Genomic DNA, 11,959 nt, shown 5'->3' on the forward strand with positions numbered 1-11,959 from the left:
GTATTGCGAACGTTGGTTCAATAATACTACAAGAGCACTTGCGCCAGCAATACAACAGCATATCGAAGGCATCATTGCGATCGCAACAGGAGCAACAGCTGGAAGAAATTGGATGAGACGGACGATATGTTCAAGGAAGAGCTAAAGCTCAAACTGATTGACAGCGACGAACACACGATCGACCGTACAAAGGAATCAAATGGACGCCTCAGGAAGCACTCGGGGGTCGCAAAACACGAGAAGTAGTTTCTTGTTTTGTCGCATGGAAGACATGATAACGGATGTTCCGAGTTTACCTGAAGCTACAGTCTTGAGTTCGCAACTCTTGCGGGAGGCATGCAAAGTGTGGGCACGGAGAATGTTGGCTTCTTGTAACACTCTGCATTGCTCCCTGAATGGTACCCATGTAGAGTAACTATTATCTGAGTGGACGGCCAACTTTGCATCAATACATTTTTGAGCTGTTACTATCAAATTCCAGTCTGCAAAGACCTTCCATATCTCACGTTACCTACGCCTCATTCCCTTTTTGCGTGGCGGTTTCACAGAGTACTCAGCATGGCATGGTAAGTGCGTTCATTCCGCTTGCCTCACACCTCTACATGAACCGTTCTGCAGTGGGTTTCGGTTTTGCACAACAAGAAAACCAACAGGACATGCTGGTAATAGGGTCTTGTATGGACCGACTAATACCACAACACTTTGTTGCCACTGATCGAGAGTATCAGAACTACTTTTGGCAAGTCAAAAGAGGAAATGTGACTGCTCAGAGGAATGGTGGAGGTCTCACTGCAGTTTTATAGTTCAGAATACAGTAGACGCGTGTGAGCCACAAATGCAAACGCAAAGAACAGGGTATATTACAAACAACCCCCTCTATCTTCAACACCTGACCGATCTCTCACCCCGATCTCAAGAACCAAAGTTCATCTTCAACGCAATCGTCGGCTCGCCCTCTTCCTCTCTGCGAACCTCCTTCTTCGGCCCTTGCCCACTCTTCAACACACCTTGCAAGAAATCTCTTTGCTCCGCATTCAGCCCCGCAACGACCCCCCTAAAAGCTTCCTGGTCCGCTTGCGCGATCTCCAGCAGCCTACCTGCCGTCTCCTGACTAGTCTTCGCATCGTTCTGCACTCTCGCAAGAAGTGCCGGGATGATGATCTTGACTGCAAGCTGCCTCTGCTCCGGCTTCGGTAGTGTAGAGATGGAGGTAACGAGGGTCTGTGCGAGCAACGAGCGCGACTCCTCGAGGCCTTCGACACCAGAGGGGTTGGCGAGGAAGGAAAGAATCTGGGGGAGGATGAGGGCTGCGATGCTACTTTCGACGGCGCCCTTCTTGGGGAGAAGGAGGAGCGACCGACAGCAGCCGACAGCAACCTTGGAGGTTGTGACGGTACCGAGGCAGTCGAAGAGATTGTCGATGAACAGCTTGATGAGTGGGTCGCTGGGCGCGAAGGCTGATGCTGCAGAGCTAACGAGGATTGTGGTTGCTAAGATGATGTTCTTCTCGCAGGCAAGTGCGGCATCGAACTCTCGCTGTTGTGCGTGCCTCATGATGGTCAGGAAGCGCGTTAATGTCGCGCGTAGTTGCTTGCTGGTGTCGTCGGTGGCTTCGGCATCGCGGGTTAGGCTGGTGACGAAGCGCTTGAAGATGGGAAGCGATTGCGGCACGACTGTCGCCTGGCAAGCTCCGGTGCCAAAGATGGTGGCAAAGATATGTAATATGCAAGCATGCAGATCGGCTTTGATGATTGCAGGGAAGACCTGAGCAGCATCGACTAATGCAGACAACGCGGTGGTTAGAAGGGCGACGGCTTCTTCGTTCAGCTCATGTCGAGCTTTAGAGCTGCTGTCTTCTAGACCAGGTACCAACCCAGAGAGCACCAATACCATGATCTTCGTCAGTTCAAACAGCTGATCGATGTCTTCTGACAGGTGATCATCCCCAGGTGCTCCTTGATCCCTCCGGGCGGATGGGTGTCCAAGACACAGGTTCCTGGCGATCTCTACGATTACTGTTTGCACGGTCAGACCCTCCGTCAGCACCAGACGGTCCAACATGTCCATCGTCTCCGAGAAGATGACCTCCTGGTAGATGGCTTGACCAGACACTGATGGACGTAAGATCTTCTTGAGGGCTTGCAGTATCTCCAGGATCTGCTCCTTCGAAGCCTGGAGGTCACCTGGGCGTCCCGCTAAAGCCTCGAATGCGAGACCGAACAGGACGAAGAAGAAGGCCACAGGCTCATCTCGATAGTTGATATGGTCTGCTTTGGTAGGTGTTTGCAGCTCAGAGAACTCCGTCTTGCCGTCGAGGGCATCGAAAACGAACTCGCTGTCTTCGTCAATCAAGCTGGCAATGGCATCGACAAGGTTGAGCCAAGATTCTTGGTAGAACTATGTCTTGTTAGATGGTTCTTTCGCGCTCCAGACGTTATGACATACCTTCATCAGTGTCTCGCGGTTCAGTGCAGCATATATGGTGTCGAGACTGCCAGATAGGGAAGCCGAGCCCATGGAGGACGAGATGTCAGGCTCAAACCTCAGACGAGCGTACTCACGTAATGATGCAAGCCACAACGGTGTAAGTTTTGCGATGTGTGGTCTCAGGACGTCAACCAAGTATGTCTGCTCAGCGCTTGCAATCTGGAGCTCTGCCCATGCCGAGAACACAGACATCTTCACCATGACTGCGGCATTGGAACTCAGACCTCGCAAGTCACCAATTGCGGCAGCTTCAGTTTCGCCTGTGTCTTGTTAAGATTTGGTTATTTGTACTTTCATAGCATTCAGACTTACTTGAGAAATTCTCAAGCGCCGATATCAGAAGCTTGAGGATACGACCCATACGATCTACATCCGTAACAATACCCGTGGCAATGAATGTTGCGCACACATTGATAGCCTCTGCTGCAAGCTCGGGCGATGAGTCTGCCGCGAACGCTGGGGTAAGTGCTGAACCAATTTGCGCTTGGTACTGCTCAAGCAAGGTAGCCTCTGCGAAGTCGGGATCCGGAGTCTTGCCGAATAGCTAGGAAAGGTGTCAGACACGCATACATGACAATGAAACTTGCTTACCTTAAGGACTTGATCGATGATCTTCAGACCACGGATACGAAGCTGAACGACGCCTGCAGTCGATGCAGAGAAGGCAATGCGCACGACATCAGCAACCCTGTGCTGCAGGGCCAGAACGCATGGGGACTCCTCTCGGAAAGTAGCTTCCTTGCTCACCATAGCCACCAGTTCGCTCAAAAGATCCATACCGATGGTTCGGACCTGCCACTTGAGCAGTTCTTGACTTGTCTGCCCAGCCTGGCCAACCTCAGCGCCAGGTGCATTCGCGGCGGCAGCGAATCCAGCAACCTCTTCGTCCTGCAGGTCCGTTGCGCCAGCTGTTGGTTTGATCTCAATTACTTCTTGTGTCTCCACTTTCTTGGTCTTCGTGAGCACTGAGTGGCAGCGCTGTACCCATGCCGCAGTGTCAGTGAGTCCGGTCTGGTGAAGCCAGTTGCGCAGGATGTTTCGAACAACCTTGTGATCAGGCTGTCTGTCAAGTACGTGCCAAAGAGCATCTTCCAATCCAGGATCGCCCGCACGGATGATCTCTTCGGTGTTTCGTCTCATGAGGTTATGCAGCCCATCAGCCGCCATATCGCGGATTTGTGTAGAGGGGCTGTCCAGCGACGCCTGCAAGTGCTTCACGTAGTCTGTGAACCGCATTTGGCCTGGGGCGTACAACGATACGTGCTCCTGACAACGAAGAGCCTCAATCCGCACCAACTCGTCAGGTTCCTTCTCGAAAAGATCGATCAGTGTCATGATCATGTCTCGTGCTTTTGCCATCTCTTGCAGATCAGGTCCGAGAACATTAATAGTGCTGTCTATGCATCGTGCGACGGTGGCCGGGGTTGGCAGGTCGATCTCGATGTTTGATGAGGCTAGCGATGCAGCCTCTTCATTGTGTGAGTCTGCAGCATACAATTGTGCTAGCATGCCAAGGGTGCCGGTGACGTGACTTGAGAACGACAAGCCAGCTGAATCTGCCACCCGGGAAAGACTGTCAATAGCCGAGAAGTGTACAATGGGATGAGGATCGTTGCCCAGAGACATTAGTATCCCCAGGATGTTCTTCAAGTGATAGCTGGCAGCCATGCCCCCGAGTTGCGACAGGATGCAGCCCAATGCGTATGCATAACCCGAACGAGCGAATGGCTCACGGTTCGCAACGATTTGATCAACTAGGTAGTTGACCTCGCTGCCGGTCAGAGCATTCCCTGAGCTGCTGCAAAGTCGGCCTAGGGCCTCACCAGCCAGTCTGCGGACAAATGGATCAGGTAGAATCACGAAGATCTGCGAAATGTCAGCAGGAGTCGACGAGAAGCTTTGATGTACTCACATGTAGAAGCTCTTGCATGACCTTCTCGACTGCTGCTCCTTTCAAACTACCAGAAGCAGAGCGCGTCTCCTTCACAGCTACCTTGAGTGCAGACAAGAGTCCATAGGCAATGTTGACCATCATGGCTGTCCTTCTGTTGATGTCACGCTGAAGACTGCCAGCTGACAGGAACGATGTCATTTGCTCCAAAATACTCTCCTGAACCTTTGGTGTTTGCAAAGGCAGACAGATCGCGAAAAGCTGCAGAGCTGAGTTCACAACCTCTGTGGCAGGAGGATCTGGAAGCTCAGCAGAGTCATGAGATGGATTATATAACGATATAGAATCGTGTTCGCGTGCGCCACAAATCGGTGAGAGCAGCTGACCATTGTGAGTTACATAATACTTCGAGTCTCACACCGTTACTTACTGTGCGATCGATGGTAGCTTCGGGGCCATGCCTCACTAACCAGTGATGTCCAGTACTGTTGTCGTGCTCTCCTGGTAGAGACTTAATGTCGAAGCCTCGTACGAGACCAGTGACGCCAAATCCATGGTTATCAGCTACTTCCCAAATGCTCTCAAATGAGCCTGCAGCACTTGCGATGGCTGTACTGAAAGAGCTGGTGGTGTAGTTGTCAGGGTCCGCAAAGTTGGCAACGGCGAAAGAGAGCAGATTAGTCTGCAGCAAGACCTCATTGCTACTCGCCGGTGTGAGATCTACGAGCTTAGTGTAGCACTGCAGCACTCTCCTTCGGACCATGAGATCGAAGTCGTGCAGCTGCAGCGCAGGCGACAATCTTTGCGAGATGTCATCGGTGGTCTTCTTGGCTGGTAGTGTGTTCAGGAACATGGTAGTGTTCTGGAGCATCGCAGCTAATCGTTTCGTAACGTCCAGTGTCAGAAGCCTGCTGTTGAATTCTAGGAAAGTTGAGATCGAACCCAAAGCACACTCCCGTACATGGGACAAATAGCTGAGTTCGAACACGTTCCTCTGGACCATGTTGTCCTTGTTGAGCGGCTTTGGCAGTGCGTTCTTCCAGAGTAGAAGCAACTGCGATAAGTGGATCTTGACGAAGTTTGGTCCAAGAGTCATTAGCCCTCCGATCAGAATCCAAGCAACTTGGACCTGAGTTGCCGAGACTCTCACATCTGAGTTGCCAGCCGACTTCAGTAACGTGGTGGCCTGTGATAAGACTCGCGAGTTCACATCCACAGAACCATGTAACGGTTGGGACGTCGAGGTGCTCAATACTGCAGAGAGCCCGTTCGCAAGACCTACGCACTTCCTGGGTGATTGTCGTCCAGTCCCAAGCAAACCAAGCTCTCGATTCACGCTGTTCATGCATATCGTGACCGACGGCAGAAGCTGGAGTGGGCACGCAAGGACGAAGGATCGTAGACAAGACGATGCATGCACTTGTACGCTGTAGCTGGGATGCTGCAGGATCTGGATGAGCGCATCTCGAGAGGGATCGGCAATGACGTTGGAGGCAGATCCTAGGCTGTCGAAGAGAGCTGATAGCGTGCTAAGTGCTCCGATGAGAGTCTGTTTTGATGGCTCCGGTCGCTCTTTCAGGGCTTGTGGATAATCCTTCAGGATCTCGTTGACGAGGAATCTCGCAGCGTTGAGCTGTCCAGATTCTCCAAGCATCTCACGACCAATGACAGTCTCCAGAATGACTGCCACATACTTGCGAGCACTGAGCGTGCGGTACCGGTTCTGTATGATGACCTGGTTGCTAAGAATGTCGGTGAACAGACTTCGTGCGATCTCGTTGTACTTGGATTCGACAATCTGCTCCCCAAGACCACGCAGCACCTTCATGTAACAGACAGCGATGCCAGCTCTTGCTCGATGACTTGTAGAGGTTCGGCAATACTGAGTTGAAAGAAGCCTGAGGATAGCTGAGATGGTGAACGTGATCTTCGCAGCCGATTTCTTGGGCGCGGGTGACTCGGGACGTTCCATGGCATCGTCACCAGTATCAATGGTAGACATCCTCTTATTCTTCTTCTTCGTAGCGCCTGTGCCAACGCGCGTGATGCCCATGATGGGCTCCTCAACGGCTGCAGTCTCAGAATAGTTCTTGACTAGGGCAGCGCAGATAGCTAACGCAGCGGCATGGCGCAGCGTAGCTGAGCTGCTGTCGACCGCCTTCCACACCGCAGTTTGTAGCTTGTCGAAGTCGGTTGCGTTGTCAAACAGAGAGGTGTATTTGACCAGTTGTTCCAAGCAGAAGCACGCGCTTGACTGCACCAGTAGCGACTTATCTCCAGCACACGCATTTCGTGCCTGCTTCCACGCATCTCTTGCGACATTCTCCTCTGTCGAAGGAGCAATGCCCTTGAATATCTTGCCCACTGCCCTGAAGACGGTCGCCCTGAGCCCGGTGTAGTTTTGCGCGAATTTGATAAGACGCAACAGCGACATCACAGCTACCGGCGCCAGGTTTTGGGCGCTGTCTCCTGCAGCCTCGAATATGCAGCCCAAGCAATGCGCCGCTGCGTGCTTCGCCCTGGCATCCTTCTCATTCTTGCCTGCTCCATTGAGTATGCTGTTACACTCGTTGATCGACTCAAAGAGTAGCTTGCGGTCGCCCTTGCCAAATATGCCAGAGAACGCTCGTCCCAAGTTGTTTCGGATTACTCGCGTGGGCGTGGGGGAGGCCAGATTGATGACTTGGAACAGCTCCTTCTTGATGTATATCTGATGCGCCGAAGCACCATCGGCGTCGAGTGAATCAACATGGCGTGCAAGATCGGACGTGAAGGTCAGGAGGTAAAGATCTTGCTGTTCGGTGGGAAGCGCGTGGAGCTTCTTGACGTCGAGCTCAGGGTTCGAGGGGTCCTCCCTGGCAGGCTGTTCGTCGGACGCCGCCATTAGTAATCTCGTAGGCTCGTAGCCTGTCTATGTGTCGGTGATAAGTAGGACTGAGCAGCTCGTTCACATGGCGGGGTGAGCTTGCCTGTCAGTTGTGGAGAGGTGGAGCCGCGGACCATGTTGCGGAGCTCGGGGGTGTCTGTCTTGGCGTGAAATGAGGCTCAACTTTTGTTCCAGACCACTTTGTACTACAGCATCAAATCTCGAAAGCTTTCCAATGGCAGCACCGTTCGCTCGCGCAGTTTGCGCTTCACTTTCGGTCAAAGGCGCCACTCAATGCGCCTGCCGTCGTGCCTCACGGCCACGGAAAGTGCAGGTGCGGTGTTTGAGTAGCACCCCCAGCTACTTCTCAGGTCACTCGTGGGTGTAGACACAATTTCTCTCCGAATCAGTATGCTAATCATACCAGAAAATGGGCGACCATCAAGCATGACAAAGCCAAAAACGACGCCGGCAAGAGCAAGCAACGCTCCCTCATGACCCGCGACATCACCAACGCCGTAAAGCTAGGCGGCCCGAACCCTGACATGAACGCCCGTCTCCACCTCGCAATCTCTATCGCAAAGAAGAGCGCCGTACCAAAAGCCTCGATCGAAGCCGCCATAGCACGAGGCCAAGGTCTCTCAGCCACCGGCGCAGCGCTTGAGAACCTTACCCTCGAAGCTATTCTCCCTCCCTCGATTGCCACCATTATAGAGTGCCAGACAGACAACAAGCTGCGCGCGCTGGCAGAGCTGAGGCTGATTGTTAAGGAAGCGGGTGGTCAGGTTTCGACAGTTGGCTTCATGTTCGAGAAGAAGGGCAGGATAATACTCAGGAAGAAGGAGAATGTTGGTGTAGACGAGGTGCTTGAACCTGCGCTGGATGCAGGTGCGCTGGACGTGTTCGAGGACGAGGAGGGCCGCGTGGTATTGTTCACTGAGCCGGCACAGACCAACAAGATTGCTGAGTCGCTAGCAAAGGAGCTGGAAATGGAGATCGAGGAGAGTGAGATTATATTCGACCCTAACGAAGACACCAAAATCCCGCTCGATGACGAGGGGGCGGCGAAAGAACTGAGTGAGCGCTTCTTGGACAAGCTGCAGGACGTCCAGGGGATACAGGGCGTATACACGAACTGGAGCAAAGGAGCGATATCAGACGAGATTTGGGAGGAACTGTCGAGCAAGGTCGCTGTATGAGATGTCCTTGAAGTTTGTGCATATAGATGTATAATACAACACTGTACAGTAGTGTACACCATTGGCGATAAAACGCCTCTTCCTGAACGCCTTCCATGCATTGGTGTCTTTCGTCTCTCTTGTGACCTACTGCCTCCCCATCCTCGATCATAGCGTAGCGGTATTTGCGCGCGGGCGCACCACTTTCACAGTCGCATCGCCACTCTACTCATCCTTGCTAACACCCATGGCCGCCATTCTCCTCTCCTCCTCTTCCCTCCGCCTCTTGTTTTCCAGATTCCTCGCCTTCAGCCTTTCCAACTCCTTCGCAATCTCCTCTCTTTCGTACGGGATACGATGTGTCTGCTCAGGCTTGGGCCAGAAGTCCGGAACCGAGAACTTTCCATCGAGGTTTGTGCCGAAGTAGTACATGATGCTGATCGGGAAGAGAATGTACATGCCGAACTGCGTGGGTCAGTGGTGGAAAGGTGAGTGATACGAGAGAGAACGCACTTTGGCGACTTCGAGGTTGGGACCACCCATTTTGGCGCAAGAGCTGGGAGTTGGGAGGTGCAGGTGTGGGGTTGCGCGGGCGCAAGTGATACTGCAGGGCTGGTGGACTGATGAGGTCGAAAATATTTATGGAGATTGTTCGCGCGAAAGTTGGAGATCACTCCGTATCGATAAGATCGCGCCTTACAATCTTCATGTCCTTACGTGCGCCTCCTTTCTACCCCATCTTTTGGCACATTCAAGCCAAATCGACACTTCTTTGCAGCGCGGCTTTACTCTCACACTCACAAGACCAAATACTCAGGAGTTTCACAATATGCACCAGTGCTCCATCTCCCGTGGTTGTAGGGCTGCGTCGGCTATCGATCGTTGTGATATCTGCTCTCCGCATTCGATTGAGCCTCGGCTCGATTTACTGATCTGACATCTGCGACTCTCACCTCAGAGCTCTTGCGTAACATAACGAAGCATCTGGCAAACCTCCAGAGACATCGACATCACCAACATTAATTACATCGAATCGTTTTGGGAAGACCGTCAATATGTCCGAACCAGGTATCCTCGTCGAATACAAGGGCAAAGTAGCCGTCATCACCCTCAACGTCCCCAAGAAACTCAACGCACTCAATGGCGACCTCTACTACCAGCTCGCGCGCGCCATGCACGAAGTCGCCGCCCACGATGAGGTCTTCATCACCGTCTTGACCGGCAAGGGGCGATTCTTTTCCGCGTACGTCTTTCCACACAACCTACCTCCCCCAACACACCTAGGAATGTGTACTTTATACTAACATCCACCCAGCGGCGCAGACGTGACCTTCGGCGCCGCCGCAAAGTCCTCCACCGACATCGACGAGCGCCAAATGTGGCTAAAAAACTTCGTCTCCAACAACCTGCACATCACCCACGCCTTCTACACGCACCCCAAGATCCTCGTCACCGCGCTCAATGGCCCTGCCGTCGGACTTTCCGCTGCCTTGATCGCGTTCTCGGACTTCATTTACGCCGCACCACACGCCTACGTTCTCACTCCATTCAGCTCGCTAGGTCTGGTCGCCGAGGGCAACGCATCCTTCGCCTTCGTCAAGCGCCTCGGCATCTCCAAAGCCAACGAGGCGCTCATCATGTCGAAACGCATCAGCTGCGAAGAGCTCGTGCAAACCGGCTTCGTGAACAAAGTGTTCGATGTCGGGTCGAACCACAGCCCCAAGTTCCTGGAGGAGGTGCTCAAGGAGGTCGACGACCGGCTGGGCGACCACCTCAATGGAGAGAGTTTGGTCAAGATCAAGGCGCTGATTAGGAAGCCGGACATGGATACGCTGGATCGGCAGGGAGTGGAGGAAGTGTTTGGGGGTTTGAGCAGGTTTTTGAAGGGTGTGCCGCAGGAGGAGTTTAGGAAGATTGCGTCTGGGGAGAAGAAACATAAGCTGTAGAGGAGCGAAGTGTGGAAAGATGGAAAGATGGGAATGGTGTCTTGTTTAGGTGTTTTTGCTCTTTGATGTGACCACGACTACGTTTGAGGTCTTGTACATCGGACACTATCCCAAGCTCACGCCCTCAGTAGCCAACAGCTCCCCACCGAGTGCTTCCTCCTGCCCAGCCGTGTTGACCGAGGTGATGTTGCTCATGCTCAGATTTTGCGGCTCATGCGGGGGCGGTTTGTTCGCTCCATCGGCCTTCTTCTTCTTCTTCTCCTCCTCCTTCTGCTCATGCTTTCTGCTGCTGTTGAGCTGTAGCAGTATAATGACCATCATGGCCATGGTCGCAATACCCATTGCTATCCGCCTCGTAAGCACCCATCTTAGCCCTTCGACTTCGGAGCGTGCATCCGAGTTCAACTTGACGGTTATCTGATAGTTGAGTTCTTGGATCTGTCTCGCATTAGCACTCTTACACTCCACTCACATATCCACAACAAAACCCAGTCGTGAGGCTCAATGGTGAAAGCGACATGCATACCTTGGTCTCCATGCTCCTCTGCTCCTGCCGCACCGCCATCTTCCTGTCATCAAACAAGCCCTTGAGCTCATCCTTCACACTCCCCGTCTCCTGCCCAAGTTTCTGCCCCAGGATGTCGACTTCGTGTTGTAGTTGGTTTCGCTCCGTGCGCATACGCTCAACCTCGCCGCGTCTCGAGTTGCCAATCTCCGTCTTGAGCTCCGCACACGCCGCTCGGAACAAATACGTCTCGTTCTCCACGTTCGACTTTGACACCAGGCCTTGCCGCGCGAGCATCATGTTCTCTATCAATATGCCGCGCACGGCCTTCATCAATGTGATGCTCTGCTGATCCGTATAGTTGCTCTTCGCCAACTGCCTGACCAGCCCGTATGTGTCAAAATGGTGCACATACGGCGGCGTTTTCAGGTGCGGCGGTTTGTGCGCTTCGTCTGAGGGACCGGGCATGTGCAGCACGCTGTCCAGCGGTTTCGCGTCGCCCGTTTTCAGAGGTGCGGGGGGTGTGTATGGTGGTGGTGGTGTGTCTACACTACTCGTCTGAGAGGGTGTAGATGGGGTCTCGGTGGGGACGTGAGTGTCGAGTTCGTCGTCCTCCTCTTCGACGTCTTTGGCTGGGTCGTGTGGGATCTTTGGTGGGATAGGGTCTTTCTTCTCAATCTCTTCGCGCAAATGTGGTGCAGGCTCATGTGCCTTGCCGTATCGTTGTATGGGAGCTTCGACGCAGCGGTATGACGTTGTTGCGAGTGTGCGTTTTGAATGTGGCGCGCGTGTGCGGGCGTGCGTACGGGGCGCATTCTGTGGCCTCCATAGCATGGGCCATAGAAAGGGGAGCCGAGGAGCGGCCATTTTGTGGAGGGTTTAGAGTGTGAGGTGTGAGACATTGTTTGAAGTTGTCATGTTGGATTGCATTGTGCCAAGGCTGGACAGGGATAACTCAATCGTAATCGGAGAACAAACCATCATGACGGTTAGACGCGGGATCTGTTGTAGGGCTGAAGGCTCCACTTCCACGTGCTAGGTCGAGGATGGCATGTGACGTTGTGCGATGAGTTTGTGGACGATAGT

The 11,959-nt window shown here is 53.2% G+C and overlaps 5 protein-coding genes across 5 annotated transcripts; 2 read left to right on the plus strand and 3 right to left on the minus strand.

Annotated features, from left to right (window-relative positions):
- Positions 1–873: 873 nt before the first annotated feature.
- On the minus strand, positions 874–7,327 carry BU25DRAFT_355618 (HEAT repeat protein-like protein). The gene is made up of 6 exons (XM_033699583.1): positions 4,809–7,327; positions 4,400–4,759; positions 3,079–4,353; positions 2,800–3,031; positions 2,446–2,747; positions 874–2,397 (listed from the first exon to the last, which is right to left on the minus strand). The coding sequence occupies exons 1-6, from the start codon at positions 7,260–7,262 to the stop codon at positions 913–915; spliced, it is 6,108 nt and encodes a 2,035-aa protein (XP_033567542.1). The 5' UTR covers positions 7,263–7,327; the 3' UTR covers positions 874–912.
- A 152-nt stretch (positions 7,328–7,479) lies between these two features.
- BU25DRAFT_328982 (YebC-like protein) lies at positions 7,480–8,443 on the plus strand (the record flags this gene model as incomplete). The annotated part of the gene is made up of 2 exons (XM_033699552.1): positions 7,480–7,622; positions 7,672–8,443. 2 exons carry the CDS (start codon positions 7,480–7,482, stop codon positions 8,441–8,443), a joined length of 915 nt encoding a protein of 304 aa, XP_033567543.1.
- A 255-nt stretch (positions 8,444–8,698) lies between these two features.
- Positions 8,699–8,965, minus strand: BU25DRAFT_300179 (uncharacterized protein; the record flags this gene model as incomplete). Its single annotated transcript, XM_033699456.1, has 2 exons — positions 8,699–8,887; positions 8,936–8,965. Coding segments are annotated over 2 exons (219 nt in total), but the record flags the coding sequence as incomplete, so codon positions are not given.
- Positions 8,966–9,147: 182 nt separating this feature from the next.
- On the plus strand, positions 9,148–10,499 carry BU25DRAFT_405257 (ClpP/crotonase). The gene is made up of 2 exons (XM_033699729.1): positions 9,148–9,665; positions 9,738–10,499. Exons 1-2 carry the CDS (start codon positions 9,478–9,480, stop codon positions 10,366–10,368), a joined length of 819 nt encoding a protein of 272 aa, XP_033567545.1. The 5' UTR covers positions 9,148–9,477; the 3' UTR covers positions 10,369–10,499.
- On the minus strand, positions 10,401–11,789 carry BU25DRAFT_355627 (uncharacterized protein). The gene is made up of 2 exons (XM_033699584.1): positions 10,895–11,789; positions 10,401–10,806 (listed from the first exon to the last, which is right to left on the minus strand). The coding sequence occupies exons 1-2, from the start codon at positions 11,738–11,740 to the stop codon at positions 10,474–10,476; spliced, it is 1,179 nt and encodes a 392-aa protein (XP_033567546.1). The 5' UTR covers positions 11,741–11,789; the 3' UTR covers positions 10,401–10,473.
- Positions 11,790–11,959: the final 170 nt, after the last annotated feature.

The sequence above is a fragment of the Macroventuria anomochaeta genome (assembly GCF_010093625.1).
Source record: "Macroventuria anomochaeta strain CBS 525.71 unplaced genomic scaffold BU25scaffold_1, whole genome shotgun sequence".
NCBI lineage: Eukaryota > Fungi > Ascomycota > Dothideomycetes > Pleosporales > Didymellaceae > Macroventuria > Macroventuria anomochaeta.